General features: G+C 39.1%; 1 protein-coding gene and 1 pseudogene across 1 annotated transcript in view; one reads left to right on the top strand and one right to left on the bottom strand.

Moving 5' to 3' along the window:
* Positions 1-23419, bottom strand: part of CASP8AP2 (caspase 8 associated protein 2) — a 37122-nt gene extending 13703 nt beyond the window's left edge. The window contains exons 1-6 of the mRNA XM_025444461.3: positions 23293-23419; positions 12495-12577; positions 9375-9443; positions 5570-5670; positions 4746-4820; positions 3687-3802 (exon numbers count right to left, since the gene is read on the bottom strand). Of these exons, the coding sequence (XP_025300246.1) occupies positions 3687-3802; positions 4746-4820; positions 5570-5670; positions 9375-9443; positions 12495-12549 (416 nt within the window). The 5' untranslated portion in view covers positions 12550-12577; positions 23293-23419. The remainder of the gene's footprint in view (positions 1-3686; positions 3803-4745; positions 4821-5569; positions 5671-9374; positions 9444-12494; positions 12578-23292) is intronic.
* Positions 2713-2938, top strand: LOC112658748 (U4 spliceosomal RNA; annotated as a pseudogene).
* Positions 23420-24306: the final 887 nt, after the last annotated feature.

The raw sequence follows: 24306 nt of genomic DNA, 5'->3' as shown, positions 1-24306 counted from the left end.
GGATCTTGTTATGAGTTAAATTGTGCCTCCCAACTCAAATTCATATGTTGAAGTCCTAACTCCCAATATCTCAGTATGACTTTACTTGAGGACAAGATCTTTACAGAGGCAATCAAGTTAGAGAGGTCACTAAGGCGGGCCCTAATCCACTATAATTAGTATCCCTATAAAAAAGGGAAATATACACTAGAGATATGTGTACAAGGAGCACAAAAGGAAGAGGTACAGGAAGAAAGTAACCATTTACAAGCCAAAGAGAGAGGCCTGGAACAGATCCTTCCACCACAGAGTCCCCAGAAGGAATCAATCTTGCTAACACCTTGATCTTGGACTTCTAGGTTCTAGAACTATGAAACAATAAATTTAAATAACATATTTATTAAGCTATCTAGTTTATGGTAGAATGTTATGGCAGCCTCAGGAAACTAATACAGATCTTGACTCAAAAAAACAATTAGGGGATCCCTGGGTGGCGCAGCGGTTTGGCGCCTGCCTTTGGCCCAGGGCGTGATCCTGGGGACCCGGGATCGAATCCCACATCGGGCTCTCGGTGCATGGAGCCTGCTTCTCCCTCGGCCTGTGTCTCTGCCTCTCTCTCTCTCTCTCTCTCTCTCTGTGACTATCATAAATAAATAAAAATTGAAAAAAAAATATTAAAAAAAAAAAAAAACAATTAGGAGATAACTTCAAGACAACTGGGGAAACATGAATATAAAAACTATTAACTATAAAAGAAAAAATCTGATGAACTGAACATCACTATTAATAAAAACTTCTAATCCTCACAAGACACAATAAAGGGGGGGAATGGGGTAACTAGGTGATGGGCACTACAGAGGGCACCTGATGAGATGAGCCCTGCGTGTTATACTTAATGTTGGCAAATTGAATTTAAATATTTTTTATTTTATTTTATTTTTTGAATTTAAATATTTTTTAAAAGACACAATAAAGAGTGAAAACAAGTCACAGAATGGCTGATGTTCATGATAAATTTACCCAACAGAGAACTCATATTCAACAAAGGACATACACGTAATGTACGTCATACTTATCAAACCTATAAACTATTAAACTGTAAGCTCCTAAAAGACAGTTCTAGTCTACAGGGCTTGTAATATATATTTAGCATAGCTCCTTACTAGGTAAAATGCTATCCAAAGCTTTATATTAAGGGGTATCTGGCTAGCTCAGAAGAGCATACAACTCTTGATCTCAGGGTCATGAGTTTGAGCCCCTGTTGGGTGCAGAGATTACTTAAATAAACTTTTTAAAGTAAAGTTTTCTATTAAAATGAACCTTCACCTAACACACTTCCCAGAATTTACACTCTTAAATTTCACCTTACATTATGTTTTTTCTATTAAAAACATGGTTTCAACATGATAAACACTTACCATTAGAATACCAGATACAGGTCACAATTAAAAAGTGAAATTATTTGGCAGAATATTTACTAGATAATGTAAAAACACATCAATCAATCTAATGACATAACTCTCATTTATTCACCCAGTTTCTCTTTCCACCCTATTCAAGTATCACATCCCTCCTATAAAAGATTCAAATTTGTATAAAATTTCCCCAATATTTCAGGAAGTAATCTTATACTAGTTGCACTGATGGGATTTAGGTTAGTAAACAGATAAAGCCACCTTCATTTTCAACAGGCCTAAAGTGCCTTATGATGCCGTATAGTACACATACAAGATTATCTTCTCTCACCTGTCAAACATTTATTGACTATCTGCCATGTGCCAGGCTCTGAGCCAAGTGCTTGATAAAAATGTTAAAGATACAAAGACATGGTCCTTGCTCCATGAAGCTTACAATTTAGTGAAAAGATAGATACTAAAAGATAGTTCTAGTCCACAGAGCTTGTAACACAAGAGGTAATATGGAGATAAGAAAGATACTAAACAAGTAATCCCATTAACAATTTTAAAAACTCAAAATGTACATGAAGCTACAAAAGAAAAATCTGACCTATTGCGGGATAACAGACTAATACCCCTGTGAAAAGGAAGTTTATCCTGAGACCTGAGAATGAAGTGATTTTTAGCAGACGGAGGAGCCTTCCAGGGAATGGATGTTTCCAGTCCATGCAAAGGCAGAGCTCATGGTACATCCAAGGAACCAAAAGAATGCCAGAGACATACCAGAGCTATGACACCCAGGACAAAGGTAAACACTGAAGGCAAGACCTGAGAAGCAATTTAGGACAATATTGTGAAGAGTGGAGTAATTCTATGATAGCAAGATGTCCAGACTTGTACTTTAAAAAGTGTCCATCTGGGGGCTCCTGAGTGGCTTAGTCAGTTAAGCATCTGACTCCTAATTTCAGCGCAGGTCTTGATCTCAAAGTTGTGAGACTGAGCCTCATGGAGGGCTCCACACTCAGCAGGAGACCTACTGAAGGTTCGTTCTCTCTCTCTCTCCCCCCCACACCTCCCCTTCAATCCTCCCTCTCCCTTTCTCCTTCCCTAAAAAAGAAAAGAAAATAAAATTTTAAAAATGAAAAAACAAAAGGTATCCTGTCTGTGGCTTTCATACTAAGAACAGATAAACCAGAGGCTGGAAAGAGCAAGAATGGATGTAGAGAGACCAGCAGAAACAATGCTGCCTAATAAGAGTTGGTAATAACAATGATGGTAAAAATGGAGAGAAATGAGTAATTTGAGTGATTCTAAAGACATAAAAATCAATAGGACAAACTTTGCGCAGTGGCAGTATCATAGCCAATGAGGTTTATCAGAGGCACGATTATTGCTAATTGAAAAATCAACAGGACATGATAATGAATTTAGATCTGAGGGGTGATTAAAGAGGTAAGTGCCCATGATGACTTCTAGGCATGGAGACTGTATGTCCCAGTTTGCCAAGTAATCTCATGCAATTATTAATAGCACCCACTTCTACTCTTAAAAGGGTCCTGGTGTGGGCAATAAATTACATGGTCATTCTACCCCTAGGTCTCTGGCTTGCACCAGCTGAATTAATGAGGGGGAATCCACTGACCTAGGAAACATGGAAGAGGTTTGATCATAAATTCCATTTTGGATGAGGTAATTTTGAATATTCTATAGAGATGTGAAGTAGTTATAAATAGAATTGATCTATGAATGAGATGACTTTACACGAAAATACTGATAGAGAAAGGAAAAAACACAGGTTTGAGCTTTGAAGAATTCCAATCTAGCCAAGTATGAAAGAATAAAATTGAAGTTAGGAAGAAAACGAAGAATCAGGAAAGCCAATGTGGGAGACTATTTCAAGAAAAGAAGGTCAATTATGTCAAATAGTGTGTGAGGGCAAGTTAAAATTAGAACTCAAAACTGATGGATGTAACAACAGTCACCACTGACCAAAATGACAACTGGTTCAGTATACCAACAGGTAGAAATCAGCATAAAATGGAGTCTAGAGTGAGTAGAAAAGGAAAATGAAGACAGCAAGTTGAGAAGGTCTTTGAAGGTCTGACTGTGGAAGGGAAGGAGATGAAATTCTCTGGAGAATACTGCACCCAATCAAAATTTTAAAGAGAAAAAGAATATTAGTCACTTACAGTAAAACCTTAAATTCTTAATAAAATGCATGATTTTCCTATCTTTCCACCAAAAGTTTACTATATTCCACATATCAATACACATGTGATTTATAAACAGATCCACACTCTTCAATTGTACCTTTGGTGAAGATTACTTATTTCTTCATCCTTGCGATTTATTTCCACTCTAGCGGTTTTGATAAGTGCTGAAATATTCTTCTTAAGAGACTGGTTTTCATTTTTTAAGCTGAAATTCTAAACAGCATAAAATATATTTAAAGTACATATATAAATATGTCCACAGGATTATTAAACTTCTACATATAGAATACAGCTAATGATTACTGAATGCTCTAACTACATGCCAGGCATCACATTTTTTTCCCTGTGTAATTCTCAAAAAAGAGAAGTACATGAGAAGTATGATTATGCTCATTATGCAGCAGAGATTCAAAGATGACTGGCACCAGAGAAAGGCCAGTTCAAGTGAAACTACTTAAAACAGGGATCAAAATGAATAGGCAATATAACATTCAGTAAAAAGACAAGAAAAAAGTTTTGCTTGGGTCATTATCTTGAAAATTGAAAATAAAGACAAACTTTATTATATTTAACAACTAATGTTTAATTTGCAACAATGTACTAATTCTCAGATGAATAAAGAATGAATTTATTAGGATTAACTTGTTCTTTAGGGGAAATGGAAATGAAGAGAAACAACACTACCAAAAAGAAAAAAATCAGAACAAGACATGACCTTCCTGTATTCTACAGCATGCTCACAAAAAGAGTCATTCTTGCAAAAATTGTGAAGACATAACCATTTTCCCCCAACAGCCATTCTAAATCTTTGCTCCTCAACCCATTCTCTTTTAAACCACCTGATATCACCTTCACTAATTTTCTATTATTTAACTGTTAACTAGTCTAACAGATCTTTATGTCAATGTCATTTAACAAATCAATCCACTTTCTGCTATCAATTTCCTGGACACAGGAAATAATGCATGTTTCATGTAACACTAATGAGAGTTTCCTTTTAAACTACTAACACTTTAGCATCTTAATTTCTAACAAAAACAATTTATTACATTTTGATTTAAAACTAAGGCAAAAGGCCCCAGGGCCTCATAATGTTTCCCTTCCATTGACTGGAGGAGAAATTTTAAAAAGGTAAAAATGTTCATTATAATCCTACCTGTGTTTGTATTTCCTTAAACTTTTTCATCAGCTCTTTCATTTGCAGTTGACATTTACCATATTCTACTTGCAACTGTAAGATATAAAAAAATTAACTTAAGCATTGTTCTAAATTACTTTCTTAGCCTAAATGACATTTTAATTTTTTTTTTAATTTTTATTTATTTATGATAGTCACACAGAGAGAGAGAGAGAGAGAGGCAGAGACACAGGCAGAGGGAGAAGCAGGCTCCATGCACCGGGAGCCCGACGTGGGATTCGATCCCGGGTCTCCAGGATCGCGCCCTGGGCCAAAGGCAGGCGCCAAACCGCTGCGCCACCCAGGGATCCCCTAAAATATTTTAAAATTTAGAAAATCAACCCACTATGAAGGGTAGACAAGGTCTATTTCTACTAAAAGATATTTAGTAAAATTACTAGTCTTTAAAAATTGTCCCAACCAAAAACTTATTTTGTTTAGTTTCACATTTAATCTCCAGATCTTAAAATCCAAATAAGGTAGAAAGAAATTTGTCTGAATTAAGTCTTGAGACATTTTATAACTTAGTACAAATCATGAAAAGATAAAATGTTTTATCATACTGATTGCCTGTTGAGGTTTTATATACTCAGACACAAATTTAATCAAGTCAAATTGTAACTAAATTTAGACAAGCATTCAGAAAAGATTTTTTTAAAGCAGATCTGAAGGCAGAAACTGACTTAAATATTCTTTTAGACTACGAGCTATTTCTTAAACAGAATGTTTAATAGTAAGCTAATGGATGAACCTCAGAAGCCATAAAAGGTTAAATAATTGTCCTTAATTATGGCAAACCGTACATCATTGTATGTTGCTTCCTTTGCAGTTCCTTCTTCAGTCAGGATTTCCTCATATAAATCCAAACAATTTCGGGATGGTATACACGATTTGGAAGTATTGTCTAAAACAAATAAACAAAAAGCTCTTAAATTAAAATATGTACTTTCTGATTCAATCCTATCAAAATTCCAACGTCTTTTTTTTCACAGAAATAGAAACAACAATCCTAAAATTCATAAGAAACCACCAAAAATAGCAATTAGACAAAGCTACCTTGAAAAAGAAGACCAAAGCTGGAGGCATCACATTTCCTAATTTCAAACTATAATACAAAACTATAGTAATCAAAAATAAAATCAGTTTTGATTACTATTGGCATAAAAACAGACACATATCAATGAAACAGAATAGAGACCCCAGAAATATATGTGGTCAATTAATTTACGACAGAGGAGCCAACAGTATACAATAGGGAATGGATAAGCTCTTTCAATAAATGGTGCTGGGAAAACTGAACCCCAACTTAAATCCAAACACAAAAATCAAAATCAACTCAAAATGGATTTAAAAGACTTAAATGTGAGACCCCAAACCATAAACTCTCAGGGAAAAAAATATAAGGGGAAGCTCCTAGACATCATCAGTCCAGGCCAAGACTTCTGGATCCAACACCAAAAGCAAGGGAAATAAAAGCAAAAATAAACAAGTAGAACGACATCAAATTAAAAGCTTCAGAACACAGGGCGCCTAGGTGGCTCAGTCAGTCAATCATCCAACACTTGATTTTGGGTCAGGTCATGATCTCAGGGTCATGAGATCAAGTCCCACGTTGGGCTCCATGTTGGGCTCCACACTGGGCAGGGGGCCTGCTTAAGACTCTCTCTCTCCCTCTGCCATTCTCTTTCTAAAAAAAAAAACAAAAAAAAAAAAAAAAACAAAAAAAAACCCTAATTAATTAATAGAAATTAGCTTCAGCACAACAAAGGAGGCCATCAACAAAATGAAAAGGCAACTCACAGAATGGGAGAAAATATTTGGAAAGTATATATCTAACACGGGGTTAGTATCCAAACTATATAAAGAACTCATACCACCAGGGACGCCTGGGTAGCTGAGCGGTCTAGCACCTGCCTTCAGCCCAGGGCATGATCCCAGAGTCCCAGGATCGAGTCCCACAACAGGCTCCCTGCATGGAGCCTGCTTCTCCCTCTGCCTGTGTCTCTTCCTTTAAAATTTTTTTTTAATTTTTATTTATTTATGATAGTTACAGAGAGAGAGAGAGGCAGAGACACAGGCAGAGGGAGAAGCAGGCTCCATGCACTGGGAGCCCGATGTGGGATTCGATCCCGGGTCTCCGGGATCGCGCCCTGGGCCAAAGGCAGGCGCCAAACCGCTGCGCCACCCAGGGATCCCTGCCTATGTCTCTTCCTTTCTCTCTCTGTGTCTCTCATGAATAAATAAATAAAACCTTAAAAAAAAAGGAACTCATACCACTCAAGAGCAAGAAATAAATTTAAAAAATCTGATGGAAAAATGGGCAGAGGGATCCCTGGGTGGCGCAGTGGTTTAGCGCCTGCCTTTGGCCCAGGGCGTGATCCTGGAGACCTGGGATCAAATCCCACATCGGGCTCCCGGTGCATGGAGCCTGCTTCTCCCTCTGCCTATGTCTCTGCCTCTCTCTCTCTCTCTCTCTCTCTGACTATCATAAATAAATAAAAATTTAAAAAAAAAAGAAAAAAGAAAAATGGGCAGAGAAACTGAAGAGACATTTTTTTCAAAGACAAATAAATGGCTGACAAGATGAAAAGGTGCTCCACAGGACTAATTACCAGGGAAATGCAAGTCAAAATCAAAATGAGATATTGCCTTTTACCTGTTAGAATGACTATCAAAAAGACAAGAGATAAAAAGGTACAGCAGAGGGAATATACGCAATAATACTATGACTTTATTGATGACAAATGGTAACTACACTTAGCATGACGACCACTACATAAAGTATATAATTGTCAAATCACTATGCTGTACACTTAAAACTAATATAATGCTATACGTCAACTATACTTCAACAAAATAAATGAATAAATAAAAAATAAAAAGCACCTGCCACACTTAGCAAGTAAACATTCAGTAAAGGTTGCTGTTATCACAGAGACCTTCTCTTAAAAAAAACAAGAACAACAACCATGAGATAACAAGTGTTGGCAAAGCTGTGGAAAAAATGAAACACTTGTGCATGGTTGGCGGGAATGTAAACTGGTGCAGCTACTATGGAAAGCATTGTGGAGGTTCCTCAAAAGCTTAAAAATAGAACTATGTTATGATCAGCAATCCCACCTCTTGGTATTTTTTTAAAGAATATAAAAACAGTATCTCAAAGAGATTGCACAACCATGTTCACTGCAGCATTATTCACTATAGCCATGATATGGAAAGAGCCTAAGTGTTCATTAACAGATGGATGGTTAAAAGTGACACAAAATATACATATATGCAACTGGATATTATTCAGCCATGAGAAAGAAGGATATCCTGCCATTTGCAACAACATGGATGGACTTTGAGAACATTATGCTAAATGAAGTAAGTCAGAGAAAGACAAATATTGTATGATATCAAATTTTATGTGAACTCTAAAAACGCCAAATACATAGAAACACAGACTAGAATGGTGGTTACCAGGGGCTGGGGTGGGAGGTCAGGGAGGATGAGATGTTGATCAAAGAGTATAAACTTTCAGCTTTAAGATGATTAAGTTCTGGGAATCTAAAATACAGCATAGTGATTATAGTCAATCATACTGTATTACATACTTAAAAGTTGCTAAGAGAAGAGATCTTAAATGTTCTCACCACAGAAAAGAGATGGTAATTATGTGACATGATTGATGGAGGTGTTAGCTAAGGATAAAGTGGTAACATTTTCCAACACATAAATGTATATAATCTATACTTATATATTTTAAACTTATACAATGTTATATATCGACTATATCTCAATAAAGCTGGGAAAAAAATATACGCAAGTAAGTTTTTTGATGTGTTTACTTCAACACAAAGGGCTCTACATTTCTCTATCTCCTGCATTTCATCCAAATCTATACTGACTGTTTGGAAAACCAATTTACCTAAAATGCTTGTGCCAACAAATCAGATATAAGGATCATATTTGCTCAAAGTTTTGAGAGATTTAATTATGGAAAAGGTTTCTAATTTGAATAGGTCATTAGTCTCTCTGTATAGCCCACTCTAACTGATACATTTGAAAACATTTATAGCAACTACCCTTTTCAAAAGTTCTAATATCATGTAAACAGTGACAGTATTAATAATGTATGTACATATATCACCACCAGCTGTGTTTCAATCGTACAAAATATATTTGCTCAAGGTCCATTTAAATCTGAGACCTAGATGAATAGCAAACCTGAGTGCTAATTTGTTCTACTTATCAAACTTTGGTCAAGAAAATCCTTTCAGACTCCTAACTCTGGGAAACAAACTAGGGGTGGTGGAAGGGAAGGAGGGCGGGGGGTGGGGGTGAATGGGTGACGGGCACTGAGGGGGGCACTTGACGGGATGAGCACTGGGTGTTATTCTGTATGTTGGCAAATTGAACACCAATAAAAAATAAATTTATTATTAAAAAAAAAAGAAAATCCTTTCAAAGAATGGCCAAATTGTTGAGTAACGATGCATTACTCCAAGAATTGGTAACAACAAGATAAATACTTCCAACAGACTGATCAAAGAATATTAAACTATTTATTTTAGAATTTACATACCAGTGCTCGCTTCGGCAGCACATATACTAGAATTTACATACCAGAAACAGCACTGTCCAACCCAGCATATATGTCCAAAGAACCTTCGTCATTATTTTTAAGAGGAGAAGCTGCAAGAAAATCACATAGTTAAAACTGACTTTATGCACTTAATAAAATTTTTCTATTCCTACTCTGAAGGAAAATAGAGACTTTATTAGTCTTACACCAAAAAAGACAATTGTTTATACCAAAAAAGACAATTGTTTCTAAGTTTGGTTTTTTTTTTTTTGGTTTATAAGTTTTTATACATCCTTATAAACAGAAAGATCTCAGTACACAGATTTATGACTCAGTACATAAGATTTAGGCTTAAAAATTCACCTTCAAAAACAAACTTTTCAGACAACTCCAATTCCAATAATAGAGTAGTTCTATTAGATCAATCCTCTTGCTGACCATAAACTCCAAGCCAACTATTACATATAGTCAAATGCTCTATCACTAGACTATTATTGTAGTGATTAGTTCCCATTATATACAAATATTTAATCATTATGTCCTACACCTGAAACTAACAGAAACTTATATGTAAATTTTACCTCAATTTGAAGGAGGAAAGAAAAGGTGATCTAAAAAACTAAAAAGCACCCTAAAGCAGTCAAAAATTGAAGGAAGAAAACACCTGAAAAAGCAAACCGTCTTACATGCGTTCCCTATCCCCTTTTATTACAAATTTTTATAGGATTGGCCCTAACAGAAGCCACAATAGACAAAGAAAACAGAAAACTCATATGGAAACCTCTATTCGGGACACCTGGGTGGCTCAGTGGCTGGGCATCTTCCTTTGGCTCAGGGAGTGATCTTGGATTCCTGGGATCGAGTCCCTCATCGGGCTCCCTGCAGGAAGCCTGCTTCTCCCTCTGCCTGTGTCTCTGCCTCTCTTTCTGTGTCTCTCATGAATAAATAAATAAAATCTTAAGAAAGAAGAGAAAAGGAAAAGAAAAGAAAAAAAGAAAAAGAAAAAAAAAAAAAAGAAAGCCTCTAGTCATAATAAAGAATGAGAGAAAAAATTTGGGAGTGAAAACAGCAACTAGAAACTAAGAAAGAAAATCCAGAGAGCCAGAGAGGGTATTCCCAAATTGTACCCAAATCTCCAAGTGACCCCCAAACTATATTAAGCAAAGGTTAGAACTCTAAAATGTCCAGCTAGTTAAGCATCTGAACAGAGTTTTCAGCTGCAATCCACCATAGGTAGGAGAGAAGTCTAAATTCAGCCAAGTTAAATCCTTGCTACAAGTAAAAACAACACTCTTCAGAACAATTCTAGCAGGGCACCCCGGGTGGCTCAGTGGTTTAGCACCGTCTTCGGCCTGGGGCAGGGGCAGGGGGTGGGGGTTGGGGGGGTGGGGTAGAGGGGTGTATCCTGGAGACCCGGGGATGGAGTCCCACGTCAGGTTCCCTGCACGGAGCCTGCTTCTCCCTCTGCCTATGTCTGTGTCTCTGCCTCCCTCTCTCTCTCTTCCTCTCTCTGTTTCTCATGAATAAATAAATAAAATCTTAAAAAAAAAAAAATTCTAGCATAATCCAATGTCTCTAAAACATGAGAATTCAGTGTCCAGAATGCAATCCAAAATTACTGCATAGGAAATCTTGGCAAAGAAACAGAAACCATTAAAACAAAGAATGTGGTGTACCTGGCTGGCACAGTTGGAGAAGTGCACAACTCTTGACCTCAGGGTCATGAGTTCGAGCCCCACACTGAGTACAGAGATTACTAGAAAAAAATAATATAAGCTTAAAAAAATAAAAAGAATGAAAATTCCAAAACTGAAAACTACAATTTCTAATTCAAAAAAATCCACTGAATGTGCTTGACAGTAGACAGATCAATATAAATTACCCTATCTGAAGACCAAAGAGAAAAAGATTTAAAACGAAATCAAACAAACAAACAAACAAACAAACAAAGTCTTAGTGCCCTATAGGATAACGTCAAAAGTTCTCACATACTATATATCTGGAATCCCAGAAGAAAAGAGAGAATGGGGAGGAAATGATTCTAGAAGGATACTACAGGATATTAAAAGAACTAGAAATGATAAATGAGTAAATATAAAAGACTAATTTTTCTTAATTTCTTTTAATTCCTCTTAATTTTTAAAAGACACATAGAATGGTTTAAAGTAAAAATTACAAGCTTTGTATCATGAGGTTTATGACATCTTTAACAAAAAAGGATGTATGAGTTAAATACAACTATACATACAAGATTCTACATCTTAGATGAAAAGGTAGAAAAGAAGGATGTAGACTACAAAATGTTAAAGAAGTATAATAAATCCCTCGAGCAACCACTAAAAAATAATGCAAAGAGGTATATCCCAAAAAGCTAATATATAAATTAGAATAGAATTTTAAAATACATTCAACATTTGAAAGAAAGCAAGAAAATCAGAAAGAAAGAAAAAAGTGATGAGAAAAACTAAAAGTATTAAAATGATAGATTAAAATCCAATCACAATAATAAAGAATAATTTGGGGCTGATAAAATAGGAATAAAAACAGCAGATTAAATAAAAGTATTTTATCAATGTTAAATTTACTGAAATTGATAATTATGCTGTTGTATTTTTAAAAATCTAACTTTTTCTTATGAAATACACTAAGAAGTATATACATGATGTATGCAACTTACAAGTAACAAATACCAATTTTGTATTTCTTTGGATATGACAATATCATTACCACCTACTTTGGCAAAGTTGTTAATTTCATTAAATTTAAAAGGCCTGAAAGCATACAATTATAAGAAAGTTCACATTTAGGGGTGCCTGGGTGGCTCAGTGGGTTAAGTGTCTGCCTTCAGCTCAGGTCATGATCCCAGGATCCCAGGATCGAGCCCAGCATCAGGGTCCCTGCTCAATAGGGAGCCTGTTTCTCTCTCTCCCTCTGCCATTCCTCCAGCTTGTGCTCTCTTGCTCTCTGTCAAATAAATAAATAAAATCTTTAAAAAAAGAAAAAAAGTAAGTTCACATTTACTAAACATTTCCTATTTGCCAGGCACTTTGTTGTATTAATTCATTTATGTGTGAGAAGAAAGTTGATGACAGTGTTTTCAATGAGAATAAATTATTTTGTAATTAAAGAAATTTAGAAAGACAGTTAAAATAAGCTCTTACCAGGAAATACATCAAATAAACCTGTTCCATCACCATTGTCATCATCTGCTGCCATGATCCTATTTCCTTTTGACAGTCGCCATCTAAGGTATTAAATATATAAAGATTTTCCACTGTTAAAATCAACTTCACAATTCAGAGAATAAACCTAGCTTTAAGTTAAAAAGCAACTTCCAAATCTGGACACAATGAATAAATTCACTCTCTACAATCACTTCAAAAAAAAGTGCTTTGGGCAGCCCCAGTGGCTCAGCGGTTTAGCGCCGCCTTCCGCCCAGGGGGTGATCCTGGAGACCCAGAATCAAGTCCCGTGTTGGGCTCCCTGCATGGAGCCTCCTTCTCCCTCTGCCTCTCTCTTTCTGTTTCTCTCATGAATAAAAAAATAAAATCTTAAAAAAAAAAAAAAAAAAAGAAAGAGAAAGAGAAAAAGAAAAATGTAACTGGCCAGAATTGACTCAAGAAGAAACAGAAAACATGGACATACTTAAGATGATTAGATAATTTGATACAGTAGTTAATCTATTCACAAAGAAACTACTAAACACAAACAGTGAACTCTACCATACTTTCAAAGAACAGATAAAACATAATATATTCCAGACAGCAGAAAGGGAGAAAAAGTCTAAGAGACAAATAATTTCATAAAGTTAGTACAGTGTAGACATCAAAAGTGGGCAAAAATAGGACAAAATTGGAAAATTACAAGACATGAAAACTATAGGCCAATCTTTTTTTATAAGCATAAAAACAGCCTTAAAAAATTAGTCAGGGGGGCAGCCTGGGTGGCTCAGTGGCTTAGCACCACCTTGAGTCCCGGGTGTGGTCCTGGAGACCCGGGATCGAGTCCCACGTCAGGCTCCCTGCATGGAATGGAGCCTGCTTCTCCCTCTGCCTGTGTCTGTGCCTCTCTCTCTCTCTCTGTGTCTCTCATGAATAAATAAATAAAATTTAAAAAAAAAAAAATTAGTCAGGGGCACCTGGGTGGCACAGTCAGTTAAGCATCTGACTCTTGGTTTCAGCTCAGGTCATTATCTCATGGTCATGACATCGAACACCACATCAGGCTTCCCACTCAGTGTGGAGTCTGCTTGAGATTCTCCCTCCCTCTCCCTCTGCTCCTGCCCCACACACACCAGCTCATGCTCTCTCACTCAACTCTCTCTAAATCTTTTTTTAAAATTTACTGAATGCATCCAGCAAGATATTAAGCAAAAAACAAAAACAAGGGGTGCCTCAGTCGGCATCTGACTCTTGATTTCAGCTCAGGTCATGATTTCAGGGTTGTGAGATCAAGCCCCACATCACAGTCTGTGCTCAGCATGGAGTCTGCTTGAGATTCTCCCTCCCTTTCCCTTTGCCCTTCCCCCTGGCTCACTAGATACCTCAAGTAAATAAGTAAACAAAATCTTTAAAAATAAAAACACACTACAGACAAGTGAGCTTTATCTTTAAAAAGGAACAATGGTTTAACATTAAAAAGGCAATTAGCATAAGTACTGTCCTCCAGTTAATACTTTGCTTATACTAGGGATCCCTGGGTGGCGCAGCGGTTTGGCGCCTGCCTTTGGCCCAGGGTGCGATCCTGGAGACCCGGGATCAAATTCCACGTCGGGCTCCCGGTGCATGGAGCCTGCTTCTCCCTCTGCCTATGTCTGCCTCTCTCTTTCTCATGAATGAATAAATAAAATCTTTAAAAAAAAAAAAAAAATACTTTGCTTATACTATTATAAGCAAAGTATAAAGGGGCTTATACTATTTTATATGTATACTGGAAATGAATAATTCACATAAATGGATGATAGATGACAGGAACCATATTTTCCACTACTGAAGTGGGAGGTTACAGAAAAACAAGAGAACAAGCTAGAATGACCCCTGTAGCAATGGATTAGAGTTGAAATCATCAGTAAGAACTCCTATTTAATTTAATACAGATATTGATTACATATAGAAATATTTACAGTTATGTGTATATACATGCATTAGTACATACACATATATTTTTTTGCTCTACCAGCTGGGAGGGCCTAAAAAACACCTTGATGACAGTAAGCACACCTAGTATCCACATTTTGGCTTCTAATACTATTCTCCACTAAAATGGACCAAGACTCCTGGGAAAAGTGGCTGATTTTAAGAGAGGCACAGAAAATATACAAGATAAAAGTGGAGCATCTTCTAGTGCACAGAAGTAAAGAAGTGGGGATCCCTGGGTGGCGCAGCAGTTTGGTGCCTGCCTTTGGCCCAGGGCGCGATCCTGGAGACCCGGGATCGAATCCCACGTCAGGCTCCCGGTGCATGGAGCCTGCTTCTCCCTCTGCCTGTGTCTCTGCCTCTCTCTCTCTCTCTCTCTGTGACTATCATAAATTAAAAAAAAAAAAAAAAAAGAAGTAAAGCAGTGTCCAAAAAAATTTATGAAGGAGGTGCCTGGCTGTCAGTTGGTAGAGCACACAACTCTTGATCTCAGGGTCCTGAGTGTGAGCCCCACACTGGGTAAAGAGATTACTAAAAATAAATAAATATACCTTAAATTAATCAATGAAGTTTTTAAAAATCTCCCTCAAGCTTAAAAACAATTGATTAAAGTATGTCAAAAAGGGCCACTGGAACCAACTGACAGCCCTGAAGAGCCCAAGCTGGAACAATTTGAGCAACAAATTAAAGTAGTATTGTATTATAACCCAAAGCATAAATATATCAGTCCATACTGATACTAGTAAATTAATAATGGCAGGGCTTAACAATGAGGAAACCTGTATCAATAGTCATAAATCATGTTGACAGGGGCACCTGGATGGTTCAGTCGGTTAAACATCTGCCTTCAGCTCAGGTCATGATCCCAGCATCCTAGGGTCGAGTCCCATGTCTATCAGGCTCCCCACTCAGTGGAGAGCCTGCTAGCTTGCTTCTCCCTCTCCTTCTTCCCTTCCCCCTCATTCACGGGTGTGCTTTCTCAAAATAAATAAATAAAATCTTTATAAAAATTTTAAAAAATAAAATCTTTAGAGGTGCCTGGGTCCCCCAGTCAGTTAAGTGCCTACTCCTGGTTTCAGCTCTAGCCATGATCTTGGAGTCATGGATCAAGCTTGGCATCAGGCTCTGCACTCAAAGAGAAGTCTACTTGAGATTCTCTTTTCCTCTCCCTTTTGCCCCTCCTGCTTGTGCTCTTGCACTCTTGGGCTCTCTCTTTCCCTCTCTCCCTTGTAAATAAATAAATATTCTAAAAAGTCTTTAAAAAACAATTAAGAAATAAATATAATTCACATATAGGAAAATTCATTATCAACGTTGGCAATTTTCCCCAACTTTATAAACTCAATGCAATTTCACCCAAACTTAAGAAGTTGACCATAAAATTCAAACTGAAGTGTAAAGGGCCTATGAGAGCCAGGACATTTTTTATTTTGATGGAAAGGGAGTAAGCTTTTTACTGAAGTATAACATAAATATAGAAAAAAAGCACAAATCATTAATAGACAGTCCTATGATTTTTAACAACCTAAGCACATCCATCTGACTACCATCCAGATCCAGAAACAGAGCACTATCAGCACCCCGGAAGTACTCCTCATGCCCCCTTGTAACCACTCCCAAATGTTGGCAAAAATGCATGGAGATGTGTACCACATTGCTGATGACTTATTTTGTAGAAGGACCTGCGTATCAATGGAGTGGGAGACAGATTCCAAATGAGGACACCATTAACAACACCCTAGAAGTACTCCTTATGTCCCCTTGTAGCCATTATCCTCTCCCAAATGTTGGCAAAGATGTGTGGAGAATAAGAGCATACACATTGCTGATGATTTGCTTTGTAGACAAAAGACCTGCATATCAATAGAGGCATGGGAGGTAGATTACAAATGAGGACACCATTAACTTTGGAGAGAAGGCATATATTCCTGGGCCTCAGGCAGAAGAGGATGGAGGATAAGACTCAAATTTCATTAGAGTCAAACAGAAGAAACTAAATGTCAAACCAAGGAATCTGGTCTTGAACTTTCAAAAACAGGAGCACTGAAGGTTTATGAGTTAGAAACACTGGTATAAAAAATGAAATGGAAAGATTAATGTGTGGAATGAACTAGAAAGTGTAGGAAAAGAAACTAGAAAGGAGGCTACTATGGGTCCACATAATAAAATAATCCAAGATGGAGACAGTGGGAATGAAAAGGATGTTTATGTGAGATATAATAATGGAAGAAAGAAAATAGGGTAGATGCCTGGATATGGGAAATATAAACAATCATCTTTTGCCTCAACTCATTCTCAAGCTACAAATTTCCATTATATTTGATTCTTTTCTTTAATCCACACTCACTTTCTTTTTTTTTTAAACTTCTGTTTTCTTACCCATTCTTTTTTTTTTTTTTTTAAGATTTTATTTATTTATTAATGACAGACACACACAGAGAGAGAAAGAGGCAGACACAGGCTGAGGGAGAAGCAGGCTCCATGCAGGGAGCCCGATGTGGGACTCGATCCCAGGTCTCCAGGATCACACCCCGGGCCAAAGGTGACACTAAACCACTGGGCCACCGGGGCTGCCCCACACTCACTTTCAAGTGGTCACAAATTCTTAGCGACTTTATTTTTAAATCTCTCAAATTTAATGTCTCCTTTTCACTCAGTTATTCCAGTTTCTAATTATTTTTCACTTAAATTATTACAGTCTCCTAGCTAGTTTCCATACTACCAAAGCCTTTTTCCTTCTAGCACTTCCTTTTTTTTTAAGATTTTTTTGAGACAGCATGCATGGGTGTGCACAAGCAGGAGAAGGGGCAGAATGAAAGGAAGAGAGATCTTAAAGAGACTCCACGCTCAGCATGGAGCCTGACATGAGGCTTCATCTCATGACGCTGAGATTATAACCTGAGCCTAAATCAAGAATTAGACACTTAACCAATTGAGCCACCCAGGCACCCTTCCTTCAACCACTAAAGCAAAAATCCTGTAACGTCTAACCCGTGTTTCACTCCCACGCCAAAAATATTTAAGAGCTACTGAAAACATTACTGTGAATTAAGCTTGTCTAGCACAGAACACAAGGCCTTTCCAGAAATATCACAACTTTTCTATCTCACATTGCTCCCCTCACCTACCGCATTTAGCCACATGAGACATTCTGTACTACACCATTAGTTTCTATAATGCAAGGTAGTACACATTATTGAGAAATAGAGAAATGATGTTAGTGTAATGTAGAAATTATATTGGTTCAGACACCATTCTTCCCAGATTAAAAGATTATGTACCATAAATTATAGCAGCCAAATGCAGCAAGCCTGGAAGGACTCTAGTCCTATGTTAATGCCATTACCCTAGATGTCCATCAGTCCCCTTTCTTCCTCTGATCTCAGTACAGCAACAGCCTTTGTCTTGCAAGGAGGTAAGCATGATTTTCTTCCGTCTTTGTGGGGCACCCAAACACCAGGCAAAGAGCCAAAGCCATCCAGTCTGCCATTGCAGACTGTACTTGCAGTTCCTAAATTATGCCATGTACTTATTTTTTTTTTAATTTTCATTTATTTATGATAGTCACAGAGAGAGAGAGAGAGAGAGGCAGAGACACAGGCAGAGGGAGAAGCAGGCTCCATGCACCAGGAGCCCGACGTGGGATTCGATCCCGGGTCTCCAGGATCGCGCCCTGGGCCAAAGGCAGGCGCCAAACCGCTGCGCCACCCAGGGATCCCCTATGCCATGTACTTAAATCCACAATATCCTGCATCTTCTGTTTCTTTACCTGGACTGTTCATCCTCTTCCCAAACCCAACTACCATAATAGAGAAGCCCCTTTTCTAGAGACACAATCCTCATTCCCTTATTGTACTGACACACTGAACATACCATTACATTCGGCTACCTCCACTGCAATTATTTGCCTTCTAAAGTTGTTCTTAGACTTTAGCATACATCAGAAATACCTGGAGGAGTTAGAACACAAGGTTGATGGGTCCCATCTCCCAAATTTCTGACTCTGTAGGTCTGGAGTGAAACTTAAAAATCTGCATGTTTAAAAAGTTCCCAGGTCATGCTGCTAATCCAAGGACCACACTTTGAGAACTACCTTCCCTTTTTTTTTTTTTTTTAAGATTTTACTTTTAAGTAATATGTATACCCAACATGGGGCTCAAACTTACAACCCACAAGACCAAGAGTTGCGTGTTACACTACTGAGCCAATGAGGTGTCCAGAAAACTACCTTCCTTAGACCAGTGCTGGCCAACTGAACTTTCTTTTTTTTTTTTTTTTAAATATATATTTTTTATTTATTTATGATAGTCACAGAGAGAGAGAGAGAGACAGAGACACAGGCAGAGGGAGAAGCAGGCTCCATGCACCGGGAGCCCAACGTGGGAGTCGATCCCGGGTCTCCAGGATCGCGCCCTGGGCCAAAGGCAGGCGCCAAACCGCTGCGCCACCCAGGGATCCCCCAACTGAACTTTCTATGACGATAAAAATGTTCTGTATATCTGAGCTGTCCAATATAATAACTACTAACCATATGTAGCAACATAAAATATGCATAATTTGAGTATAATCCTTTCCTATTGCTGCTCTAACAACTTTACACAAACTTAGTGTCTTAACACAAATTTATTTTCTTTATAGTTTCATTTGCCACAAAAAGCTCACAGGAAAGATTTCACAGAGCTATGATTATTTCAACTTCAATAACACCTAACTAGCTCTAAACGCAATTGGGCCCTTATAAAAATATATTTGAATGCTATCTTAAGGCAGTGAGGTCCTGGACATCAATATCTTCTTTTCTACCACTACAAAGCAAAATTTATTTCATTGGGTTAAATACTTGATAAGCTAACACAAGCAAACACAAACATAAAGAGTAAGTACTGCCACAAAAAAGTGTACCAAAAGAGTACCATTTCAGATTTATAGACTCCTCTGCTGCCACCTCAGAGTACTTGAAAATTAGTAACATTTGAACTAAAACACAAATCAGCAGTCAGCAACAAGATGCTAAAGTTAATAAACACATTCCTTTAAGTCCAAACTCACCAAGTCCAAAACCAAGAGAGATCATCTTCCCATCAACATCTGTCACCTCCTGACATGTCTACTTGGGTAGCACTTAGCATCCCCTAATAGTCTGCTGACTATTAATAGTCTGCTGAATATATAATGGTCTGCAATGTTTCTCCCATTTATCCTTGATCTTGCTATCTGCATTTTATTTTAGGCTCCACTATAGTTATCTAATTATCTCCTCTCTCCAAATACATGCCAAACACAACTGTTGGGTTTTTCTGAAGTAATCCTGCTCGTATTATTTCCTGCTCAAAACCTTTCCATTACTTCCCAATATCTACTGAATAAAGTCCAAACACCCTACCTTGATACATACTGATGCCTACTTTCTAGCCCCATCATTCACTGTCCCAAGGTTTCCAAAATCCCAAGGTTCAGTGAAAACAGGCTCCTGTTTGCAAACACAATCCCTGATACCATCTCCCCACTACATCTATGAGCTCACAAGCAAGTCTGGGTGTGAATACCTCTATATTAGAATTTCAGAAATCTCTTACTTTTTGTAATTTGAAAAGGCAAGTCAGGCTGTGGTTTTGAAATGGTCAGAAGTGCACATTTGAATACACTTTCCGTTAAATCTTTTTGATTCTCCACAGAAAACTCAGATCTGCTTATATCTCTGCTATAGCTCAGTCACCTCTCATGGTCTCCTGTACTGTTTTCATAGTCTTCTCTATTTTTTGTAAGTAATATTTTCTATACTCTTCTTGCTAGAGTTAAATTCCTGAAATCCAGATTTGATCATGATATTGTCTTGCTTTAAAAACCCTCGGTGGGGGGATCCCTGGGTGGCTCAGCAATTTGGCGCCTGCCTTTGGCCCAGGGTGCGATCCTGGAGTCCCGGGATCGAGTCCCACATCAGGCCGCCAGCATGGAGCCTGCTTCTCCCTCCTCCTGTGTCTCTGCCTCTCTCTCTCTCTCTCTGTGTCTATCATGAATAATAAATAAATAAATAGGGATCCCTGGGTGGCGCAGCGGTTTGGCGCCTGCCTTTGGCCCAGGGCGCGATCCTGGAGACCTGGGATCGAATCCCACGTCAGGCTCCCGGTGCATGGAGCCTGCTTCTCCCTCTGCCTATGTCTCTGCCTCTCTCTCTCTGTGACTATCATAAATAAATAAAAAATTTAAATAAATAAATAAATAAATAAATCTTAAAAAAAAAAAAAAAACACCTTCGTTGGTTTCTTCCAATTCCTACTAGATGAAACCCAAGTAACATATCTGACTTTTCTAAAATGCAAGTCTAATCATGTTCCCTCCTTTGCTTAAAACTCATCAGTGCTTCCTGTTGATTTCAGATTAAAAAATAAATTTTGGGGCACCCCAGGTGGCTCAGCGGTTTAGTGCCGCCTTCAGTCCAAGGCATGATCCCGGAGACCCGGGATCAAGTCTTGCGTCGGGCTCCCTGCATGGAGCCTGCTTCTCCCTCTGCCTGTGTCTCTGCCTCTCTCTCTCTCTCTGTCTCTATGAAAAAATAAATAAAATCTTTTAAAAAAAATTGTCACAATTGTGTTTACAAGGTCCAGAGTGACCTGGCCTCCGCCCACAATTCCAGTGTTAATCTGCATCCTACTTCCCCACTTCCCAGAAGTCTTTACTCTTGATCAAATTGACCTTCTTTCATCCCTGAACATGCCATTTGTCCCCTCCCACCACAGGGCTTCTGCAAGGAATGGTCTTTCCTCAATGCTCCTACCATCGTTTAACTTATCTCTAGTATTTTGGCTTAAGTAACATTTGAGCCTCCCTGGCTTCTCTCTCTCCGCTAGATCAGTCCCTCTCATATATATTATTATACCACTGTGTCCTTTCTCTATATGGCCTCTTTTCAGTTTATGATTACATTTTTTGTGGGAATTCCTAAAGAAATGTCCATCTCATCCAATGGACTATAAGCTCCATGAAGACCAGGACTGGCTCTGTTCTGTTCACCATTGTATCCCCAGCTCTCCGCACAGGGCCTTCCAAGTCAGTAGGTAATAAAAAAAAAAAAAAAAAAAAAAAGTATTTGTTGAATTACTGATATTCCCAATTTACTAATGACAACTCTGAAGTTCCTACCTTCGACAACAAGGTAGTCCTGCTTTTAACTCAAACAGAGAACCAAAGAAAACATGATGAATTATCTGTTGGACATGCAGGTGAAGTTGTCTAATAAAAAACTGGAAACTGGAGTATGTAGCACAAAAGACAAAACCTAATTGGTAGAGATCAGATTACTCTCTTGAAATCACAAAGGCCCATGATTCTCCTGGAAGAGAAGGGAGAAGGAAGAGGAAGAATTATGTACAGAATTTCTTGGAAAGAGGGGCTTATTCACACGGGCCCTCACCTTCCCCCAAATGAGTATCTCAACATACAAGGTGAGGTACTATTGACAGAGGAGTGTTACACCTATGCAAAGTGTGGAGGCAAAATTTTACATGTTGAGAACCATGATGATGAAAGAAAAGAGCTGCGAAGTCACCCAATTATTTTAGGAACAATTCCAATGGATTCAGATGTGAAGACGGAGCATATGAGAGAAAGATTACCTACCCTTTTGTGACAGGACAATGTCTTAAAAAGACAGTCTAAAGGAAATTTTCCTTAAAAAAAAAAAAAGAAGAAGAAAAGAAAAAGAATGAAATAAGCATTTGTAGAGAAAAACAGGAAAAAGTGAGGGGAGAAGGAGAGTATATTTTAAGGCTCATGGGAAAGGCTAAATCTAATAGAGCAAGAGCCCTGAAGAAAATGTAAAGGGAAAATAATAACAAACACTGCATATACTGACCACTATGGGCCGGGGCCTTCAATGTTCCAAATACATTATTTAAATCTTCCCGAAGTCCCATTAAGTATAACTATTCCTTTTCCCATTTTATAGATGAGTAAACAGATAACGAATGATTAAGAAACTTGCCCCAAGGTCAAACAGCCGCTACATGGCATTACTGGGATTAGATTCCAGCTCCTTTAAAGCCAAATGACAAAAATGAAGAATATTCATAGATGGAAAAATAATTTTTCATTGAACGGGGGCCACGTCTTGTGAAATGGGAAGAAACTCTAGAAGATAAATGGGGTGGGGGTTGGGGAATTCTTGCCCATGGGATTGGGGGAGGGGCACTGAGGAAGGGAAAGGTTTGGAGCTCTAGCTGCGGAGAATGGAGATGAGGGAAAAATCTGCGAAAGACTAGGGGAAGAATCAGAGTCAACGCCAACTTGATCCCCGACGCACAAATCCCGAGATTCTGCTAATTCTACATGAACAACTGAGTTGGGGGCCGACTATGTGTCAGGTACGGTTCCAGGCGTTGCGGAGATGAAGGTAACTTCGCTGGATTATTACAGTCTCGAAAACAACCGACATCAATGACCACCTGACACTTAGCAAAGACCCATTCCTGCAGAATCCCATCCGAAAGCTTTGCGGAGTACATTCCAAGACAAGACGGGGGGAGGGGGAGGGGCGGGAGGAGCAGTCGGAAGGGCAGCTCCTACGTGCGCTCGCCCCAAGCGCCCCCGGATCCTCTCGAGGGACCACAGAGGGACGCGAAAGCAAACCCAGAAACTGCACCCGAGGCGGCGGGAACGCAGCGACCTGCGGGCCCCGGACACCGGGCGCGCCCCCCTCCCCCGACTCCGCGGCTCCCTTCGACTCCTTGGCTCCCCGGACACCACCAGCTTCCGCTTGGGGCACTACCGCGCCATTCAGTCTCTTCCCCAACAGCCCCGAGCCGACCGGACCCCCACACCAACTTACCCGCCCTGCCTAGCCCGAGATAGCCGGGGCTCCCTTCTGGACACCGAGGTCTCCCTGGCATCTCCGCCAATGCCAGGGCGCAGTCAGGACGCGGAGGCGGGACTGAGCATCCATGGCCAATCAGACCACACGTAAAGCACGTCCCGGCGCACAGAACTAGTTCCCGCCTTTGGGAGGGCGGAAAAAAAAACCACGGTTGGCGCCAAACTCACGTAGGCTTGTGCGGACTTTAAGAGAAAGAGGCGGGGCCTAAGCTGGGGGCGGGGCTTCGCAGCGGAAGGGGCGGGACCTCGGATAAATTAGGGGCGGGGTCTGGGGAAAGGTCTTTAATGAAAGGGAAAGTAAGCTCTGAGAAGGCCTTGTCTTTTATTTTCATTTAACTTTTTTTTTATGATTTTATTTATTGGGGGATCCCTGGGTGGCTCAGTGGTTTAGCGCCTGCCTTTGGCTCAGGGCGTGATCCTGGAGACCCGGGATCGAGTCCCACATCGGGCTCCCGGCATGGAGCCTGCTTCTGTCTCTGCCTCTCTCTCTCTCTCTCTGTCTCTCATGAACAAATAAATAAAATCTTAAAAAAATAAAAATAAATAAATATTTTTAAAAAAAAAGATTTTATTTATTTATTCATGAGAGACACACAGAGAGAGGCAGAGACACAGGCAGAGGGAGAAGCAGGCTCCGTGCAGGGAGCCCGATGAGGGACTCGATCCCGGGTCCCCAGGATCACACCCTGGGCCGAAGGCGGCGCTAAACTGCTGAGCCACCATATAGTCCTTAATTCTGTAAATTCTATCGAGTGTCAGTCAACTGCGTGTCAGACGAGGTGCTAGACGCTGGCTACATGATCATGAATAAGCGCTGTGCCTTGTCCTCAACACTCTCCTGCAAGATAGGCCAACAATTGAGCCCAGGGCTTTGGGAGCTTTGAAGAGGGGCTATCCAAGTCAGGTGGGATGGGAGGAACAGGAGCACTTTCTGGAGGGCAGACTACCTGAATTGTCTTATAGAATCTGC

This window comes from Canis lupus, chromosome 12, assembly GCF_003254725.2.
Source record: "Canis lupus dingo isolate Sandy chromosome 12, ASM325472v2, whole genome shotgun sequence".
Classification (NCBI taxonomy): domain Eukaryota; kingdom Metazoa; phylum Chordata; class Mammalia; order Carnivora; family Canidae; genus Canis; species Canis lupus.
The sequence above is the reverse complement of the archived record's forward strand: the minus strand, read 5'-3'. Positions and strand labels throughout refer to the sequence as shown.